The sequence below is a fragment of the Sparus aurata genome, chromosome 15 (assembly GCF_900880675.1).
Source record: "Sparus aurata chromosome 15, fSpaAur1.1, whole genome shotgun sequence".
Lineage (NCBI taxonomy): Eukaryota > Metazoa > Chordata > Actinopteri > Spariformes > Sparidae > Sparus > Sparus aurata.
In genome coordinates, this window is record NC_044201.1 from 31,181,869 (window position 1) to 31,189,368 (window position 7,500).

General features: G+C 49.9%; 1 protein-coding gene across 1 annotated transcript in view; it reads left to right on the forward strand.

Annotated features, from left to right (window-relative positions):
* Positions 1 to 7,500, forward strand: part of LOC115596843 (transient receptor potential channel pyrexia) — a 9,341-nt gene that overhangs the window by 836 nt on the left and 1,005 nt on the right. Inside the window, exons 2-17 of the mRNA XM_030442267.1 lie at positions 556 to 691; positions 829 to 979; positions 2,573 to 2,734; positions 2,825 to 2,934; positions 3,096 to 3,207; positions 3,284 to 3,312; positions 3,432 to 3,523; positions 4,904 to 5,018; positions 5,135 to 5,305; positions 5,414 to 5,484; positions 5,699 to 5,866; positions 6,067 to 6,185; positions 6,469 to 6,673; positions 6,954 to 7,161; positions 7,266 to 7,324; positions 7,490 to 7,500. The exon at positions 7,490 to 7,500 is cut by the window's right edge and continues 1,005 nt beyond it. Of these exons, the coding sequence (XP_030298127.1) occupies positions 556 to 691; positions 829 to 979; positions 2,573 to 2,734; positions 2,825 to 2,934; positions 3,096 to 3,207; positions 3,284 to 3,312; positions 3,432 to 3,523; positions 4,904 to 5,018; positions 5,135 to 5,305; positions 5,414 to 5,484; positions 5,699 to 5,866; positions 6,067 to 6,185; positions 6,469 to 6,673; positions 6,954 to 7,161; positions 7,266 to 7,324; positions 7,490 to 7,500 (1,919 nt within the window). The remainder of the gene's footprint in view (positions 1 to 555; positions 692 to 828; positions 980 to 2,572; positions 2,735 to 2,824; positions 2,935 to 3,095; positions 3,208 to 3,283; positions 3,313 to 3,431; positions 3,524 to 4,903; positions 5,019 to 5,134; positions 5,306 to 5,413; positions 5,485 to 5,698; positions 5,867 to 6,066; positions 6,186 to 6,468; positions 6,674 to 6,953; positions 7,162 to 7,265; positions 7,325 to 7,489) is intronic.

Here is a 7,500-nt window from a genome sequence, read left to right on the forward strand (position 1 = left end):
CAGGACCAACTCCTCTGCTCACCAGCGACCTGACTCAGGACCAGCTCCTCTGCTCACCCAGCGACCTGACTCAGGACCAGCTCCTCTGCTCACCCAGCGACCTGACTCAGGACCAGCTCCTCTGCTCACAGCGACCTGACTCAGGACCAGCTCCTGCTCACCAGCTCCTGTGACCTGACTCAGGACCAGCTCCTCTGTGACCTGACTCAGGACCAGCTCCTCTGCTCACCCAGAGACCTGACTCAGGACCAGCTCCTCTGCTCACCCAGAGACCTGACTCAGGACCAGCTCCTCTGTGACCTGACTCAGGACCAGCTCCTCTGTGACCTGACTCAGGACCAGACCGGAATCATCAGCTTTTTACTAGTCGTCAGGCGCGAGCTCAACTCAGAGTTAACATACTCAGAGTCGACTTACCGAACTCAGCTCAGCTGTTCTGGAACTGAAAACTCAGAGTTTCACTTGACAGGGTTAACAAGTTCAGAGTTCAGGGTAAGGCAGCTCAGAGTTCAGGGTAAGGCAGCTCAGAGTTCAGGGTGAGGCTCAGAGTTTGTTAAACTTGCTTCCTGAAACAGGCCCCAGGTGTGTTTGTGTGTTTGTGCAGGTGGACCTTCAGTTTGTGGATGAAGTGATCTCAGATGGAGCCGATCCAAACAGCTCGGACAGATACGGACAGACCGTCCTGCACGAGGTCAACACAAAATCTGTTGTTTGAATTATTCTGAACGGATCTGATTTCTAACATGTAAAAACAAACACAACATCCACAGACTCTCAGTGTTATCCGTCGTGCTCGTGTGATACTCTCGTCTGCTGGTTACTCTTCAGATCTCCAGGGCCTGGAACGTGGATGTGATGCGGTTCTTCTTGGACCGGGGCTCAGACCTCTTCAGGCCGGATCAGTTTGGAGTCACAGTGCTTCACGTGGCCTCGGCGCTGGACTACCAGGAAATGGTTCAGTTTCTGCTGGACCGAAAAGGTCTTCACATGAACACTCTGACACACTGCAGTGTTTTTACTTCCTGTTACAGAATGATTCCAGCCGCACTGCAAATGAGGTTTATTGGTAAAATGTACAAACTAGCAGCTGTTGGCAATAAACAAATCAAACAAGAAACATTTCAGTGTCACTTTTGATGAACACTGCAGTCTTAAATCATTCAACCTCTTCATGACCAGCGTCTTTAGAACTGGTCGAGCTCCTTTTACTGTCCTGACCTGCTGCAGACGTGATGCACCAGCTGCTGGCAGCAAACACCTTCACTTCACTAACATTCTTGTGTTTGCGTGCTGCAACCGCCTTTTTCAAATCCCACCAGAGAGTTTCAATGGGGTTCGAGTCAGGCGACTGTGATGTACTGTAGTATCTTCCAGGACCTCTTCTGAAACCAAGCCTTGGTAGATTCTGAGGTATTCTTGGGATCATTGTCCTGTTGGAAGGTCCAGTGACACCAAAGCTTCAGCTTCCTCACAGAGGATATGACATTTTCTCCGTGGGTTTTGTGATTGAATCCATCTCCACACGCTGCAGGTTTCCAGTGCCGGAGGAAGAGAAGCAGAGCATCACTGAGCCTCTGCCATGCTTTACTGCAGGCAGCGTGTGCTTCAGTCTCCCTCCTCCAGACACACCGCTGATCCTCAGGCCCGAAAAGTTCCAGTGTGGTTTCATCGCTCCACAGAACAGAATCCCTGAACCTCTTTGGCTTATTCATATAGTTTTGAGCAAATTGGAGCCGACTTTTCTCGTGCTTTTGGGTCAGTGGTGGTGTACGTCACGGAGCCCGTCAGCGTTTAGTATGCGCCTCACTGTGGAAACTGAAACCTCAGAACCTGCTGCAGGTCTGCTGCAGTCAGTCGAGGGTTTTTGACCACCGGCCTCCTCAGGACTCTGGTGGCAGCTTCCTCTTTCTGCCACGTCCGGGTAGTGAAGCCACTGTCACTGTATCTCTATACACATTCAGTGCCTCTGCTGCATTTTTGGTTTCCTTGTTTGTGTGAGGCAACGATCTCTCCTCCTCACTTGGCCATATTTCTAACATGCAATGAAACGTCACGTCAACCGTCCGGGCTTTTTGAGGTGTTCTCTCTCAATCACACCTGATGCAACTAATGAAGCTGTTGATTGGTTGCTTGCACCTCACCTGATTTGCAATGTGTGCTGTCAGGAGGAATTCTGTTCATGGGGTTGAATATTTTTGAGACTGCAGTAATCATTTAGTGTTGAACTTGGATGTAATATTAGTTTTATTTCACCATTTAAACTGTTCTTGTGTGATTTGTTTATTGCAAACAGCTGAAAAATGTTTCATTTTGCCAATAAAGCTAAAATGCAGAGGAGGTTGAATCATTTTGATAGTAACTGTGGTCCACAGCTGCTGCGCTCAGCGGTTCTGTGATCTGAGACGGATCACTGAAAGTGAACGGGCCCTCTCCGGACCTGGAGACACAAAACAACCTCACAGAGACACGCTGGTCGCTGGTCGCTGGTCTTTCTGTAGAGCTGAATCAAGTTTGTGAAGTTTTATGTTCAGATTCTGAGATAATTGAAGTTCTGCTGGTGAAATGTCCTCAGCTGATCCGGAGGCTCGGACTCTTCTGGACCAGCAGACTCCTCTTCACTACGCTGCCAAGAACGATGCTGTCGGCTCCATCAGGCTGCTGCTGCAGGCCGGAGCTGCCATCAACTGCACCGATTACAAACAGAGAACTCCACTGCAGCTCGCCGCCAACCTGGGTACAGCTGACATCATCACTGACATCACAGGCTGGCTCATACTGAGCCTACTGGGCCGGCGCTGACTCAGCACCGTCTGTGTGTTTTCAGAGCGCAGTGAGGCTGCTCGGCTGCTGCTGGAGCTCGGGGCGGAGGCGGGGTTAAAGGACTCTGACGGACAGCTCTGTATGACTGCTCTGATTGGTCGGATGAGTTCAGTGGTAACAACGTCCCGCCTGCTGACAGATAACAGGGCTGTGATTGGTCCAAAACAAAGTCATTCATTAAACTTTAAACCAACTTTTCGTTGCTGTTGCTGTTTGTGTGGTAACGTGCAGAATCGATCCTGTTGTTGATGAATGTGGTTGGATGTTCTGTTCAGGCCCGGCTGGCGCTCAGTCAGTTTCAGGTGACTGACAGATTGACCAGACAGCAGTACTACTACCTGAACCTGCTAGAACCAGAACAACACTCACCTGAGTGCCCGCTGCAAGGTAACACCACCACTGCTACAGTGAGGCTGCCTGAAGCTGCTGGAACCACCTGACCCGCTTCTGTTGTGTGTTGCAGACGCTGTCATCGGTGAGCCGACGTCTCCAGTGAGTTCAGTCCGATTTATTGACCCAACATGTTTCATTGGTCTCAAAGTACTGACCCAGGAACAGACCTGACACCTGACTGACTGAGCTCAGTGTCTAACAGTGTTCCTGTCTGTCAGCTGGAGGTGCTGGTGCAGGAGGGGAAGCTGGACCTCATCATGGATCCGGTCTTTCTCAAACTGATCCAAGTCAAATGGAAACTGTATGGCAGGTAAACCTCATTCTGACACTCACACCTGGTTTGTTTACATCATTGAACTCTCAGATGAAAGGTCTGACTGTCTGCCTCTACCTGTCTCTCTCTACCTGTCTGTCTCTCTCTACCTGTCTCTCTCTACCTGCCTGTCTCTCTCTACCTGTCTGCCTCTACCTGTCTCTCTCTACCTGTCTGTCTCTACCTCTCTGTCTCTCTCTACCTGTCTGTCTCTACCTGTCTCTCTCTACCTGTCTGTCTCTCTCTACCTGTCTGTCTCTACCTGCCTGTCTCTCTCTACCTGTCTGTCTCTACCTGCCTGTCTCTCTCTACCTGTCTGCCTCTACCTGCCTGTCTCTCTCTACCTGTCTGTCTCTACCTGCCTGTCTCTCTCTACCTGTCTGTCTCTCTCTACCTGTCTGTCTCTACCTGTCTGTCTCTGTCTGTCTCTACCTGTCTGTCTCTCTCTACCTGTCTGTCGCTCTCTACCTGTCTGTCTCTACCTGTCTGTCTCTGTCTGTCTCTACCTGCCTGTCTCTCTCTACCTGTCTGTCTCTACCTGCCTGTCTCTCTCTACCTGTCTGTCTCTCTCTACCTGTCTGTCTCTACCTGTCTGTCTCTGTCTGTCTCTACCTGTCTGTCTCTCTCTACCTGTCTGTCGCTCTCTACCTGTCTGTCTCTACCTGTCTGTCTCTGTCTGTCTCTACCTGCCTGTCTCTCTACCTGTCTGTCTCTACCTGCCTGTCTCTCTCTACCTGTCTGCCTCTACCTGTCTCTCTCTACCTGTCTGTCTCTACCTGCCTGTCTCTCTCTACCTGTCTGTCTCTCTCTACCTATCTGTCGCTCTCTACCTGTCTGTCTCTACCTGTCTGTCTCTGTCTGTCTCTACCTGTCTCTCTCTACCTGTCTGTCTCTCTCTACCTGTCTGTCTCTACCTGTCTGTCTCTGTCTGTCTCTACCTGTCTCTCTCTACCTGTCTCTGTCTACCTGTCTGTCTCTGTCTGTCTCTACCTGTCTGTCTCTCTCTACCTGTCTGTCTGTCTCTACCTGTCTGTCTGTCTCTACCTGTCTGTCTCTGTCTGTCTCTACCTGTCTGTCTCTACCTGTCTGTCTGTACCTGTCTCTCTCTACCTGTCTCTCTCTACCTGTCTGTCTGTCTCTACCTGTCTGTCTCTACCTGTCTGTCTGTACCTGTCTCTCTCTACCTGTCTCTCTCTACCTGTCTGTCTGTCTCTACCTGTCTGTCTCTACCTGTCTGTCTCTCTCTACCTGTCTGTCTCTACCTGTCTCTCTCTACCTGTCTGTCTCTCTCTACCTGTCTCTCTCTACCTGTCTGTCTCTACCTGTCTGTCTCTCTCTACCTGTCTGTCTCTCTCTACCTGTCTGTGCTGTTGCCAGGCTGGGGGCATCGCTTCTTCTCATCCTCAACTTCCTGTTCAACGTCGCCTGGACGACCGTTGCCGTCTCTGTGTCCGTCCATCGAGACTCATCTGACCGCTACGTCCTCCCTCAGGTGACCTGTCTGTCTGTCTCTCTGCCTGCATGTCTAACTTTATCTGTCTGTGTGTTTCTACATGTTTATACCTGCCGTTACCCTTCTGTCTCTCTCCACCTGTCTGTCCGTCTCAGGATTGGTGGCGTGTCCTCATCATGGTCCTGGCACTCCTATTGGCTCTGGAGGAGGTGCTGAGGGAGATGCAAGACATCCTGCGCTCGAGGAGGAAGCTCCGCCTTCGGCAACAGTGGGCGGAGCGTCGTCTCCATGACGACCTGCGCTGCTCACATCCCATGTGGCCTCAGGTAGGAAATAACAGGTTTAAAGGAACAGTTCACCTCGCATGTGTCTGCTACATCTCACCTGTGTGTGTGTGTGTGTGTGTGTGTGTGTGTGTGTGTGTGTGTGTGTAGGAGAAGGTTTTTCTTGTGGATCAGAACCGACAGATTCACAGGATGAGAGGACGCTACAGCCAAGACATGTGGTAATAACACACACACACACACACACACACACAGGAATAAAAAACAGTTTGTGGTCGGGGGCTTCTTGCTGCCCTGCTGGGTGGAGAGGTCCTCCAACCAATGACAGCTCTGTCCTGCTGAACAAACCTGACCTTTGTGTGTGTGTGTGTGTGTGTGTGTGTGTGTGTGTGTGTGTGTGTGTGTGTGTGTGTGTGTGTGTGTGTGTGGGGTCAGGAACGTGTTTGATTGGCTGGTGTATTCTCTGCTGACGGTGTCGTTCAGCGTCCACATGGCCGACGTGTTTCGTCCGTCTGTCCTTCTTCACACCGTCAGTCTGCGTCTGTTCTCCATCACTGTCATCTTCCTGTGGCTGCGACTGATGAAGCACGTCAGAGCCTTCAGGTGAGCACACACACACACACACACACACACACACACACACACACTGTGTGTCTGTATTGTTTGGTTTTTATCTACACACATGGTAACATCTTGTCTATAGGATAGAAGTCTACATCACTGTGGTCAGGTAACAGGTGTGTGTGTGTGTGTGTGTGTGTGTGTGTGTGTGTGTGTGTGTGTGTGTGTGTGCGTGTTCTCAGGTTGATGGGTCCATTTATCGTCATGTTGGGGAACATCGTTGGGGATGTGATGTGTTTCCTGTTCCTGTACGCTGAGATCTTCATTCCCTATGCCTGCAGCTTCTGGATCATATTCGGAGGTGTGTGTGTGTGTGTGTGTGTGTGTGTGTGTGTGTGTGTGTGTGTGTGCTCACCTGAAGGCTCGTTTGATTGATTGGATTGGATAACATAAAGTGTCACTATCACGAGAGTTGTATAACAGCATTAGCCAGGGCTAGCTGGTTAGCATGCTAACATCAGGACATAGACGTCTCTGACACGTTCGGTTCAGCATACATTTTTAGATTTTGGACCTTTAGATGTCTCTGCTAAGGATGACATAATGTCAAATGTCACGTCATTAACAGCTGTATTCATATGTAGGCTCATCATCAGTTCCCAGCATGCAGTCTGTCTCTGGTCTGCTGTACAGTCTGTACCGCATCACTCTGGTGGACGAGTACGAGTACGCTGCCATGGTGGCGGTGGACGACGTCATGGCTCCTGTACTGTGTGGGACGTTTCTGGCTGCTTCCTCCATCCTGTGTGTCAACATGCTGATCGCTCTGCTCACCGACACCTTCCAGAGGTCAGAGGTCACACCTGAGGCTGTCCTGCTCCTCAGACACCTGTCTCATTATGTCTGGTGTTACTGTTTCAGAACTTTAAAATCTTGTGTCACCTTTTTTACTCTGAACAGGTCAGACATTAGCATGCTAACGTTAGCTTTGTCAGATTGATGGAAAATTATGTTAGCACAAGGCTAAGTTAGCATACAGCTGAGTTAGCATGAGGCTAAATTTTAAATTATCAGCAGCAGCTGACACAGACTGATGTGTGTGTGTGTGTGTGTGTGTGTGTGTGTGCAGGGTGCACGACAACTCGCAGGCTAATGCTGTGATGCAGCAGGCCGCCGTCATCCTGCAGGTGGAGGAATCCATGCCCCTCCTCCGCCGTTTCTATGACAACCAGTACATCTCCAATCACTGCGCACCCCTGGCCGACGCCCACGACGATGACATCACAACCAACCGCCATTACCATAACGAGATGGGTCGCATCACCGCGGAGATTAAAGTGTGTGAAGAAAAAAAACATTCTGTTATTTAAAGTGAAGTTCAGAAAAGTTAAAGTGTGTGTGTGTGTGTGTGTGTGTGTGTGTGTGTGTGTGTGTCCTGTAGGAGACTCTGGATCAGTTCCTGGATTTACAGAAAGACGTGCAGACAGTCGGAGCTTCTAAGTGAGAAACAATAACAGAAATAATCTAATAAATATTGATTATTGATTTAGTCATCCATATTTTCATCAGAGCACCAAATATGTATCAGTCCGCCGCTGAAAATAGTCCCACGCCACTTCCTATTTGATAAAAACTACAGTGAGCATCTATCGTCCTGTCCGCCAGAATCCAGACAG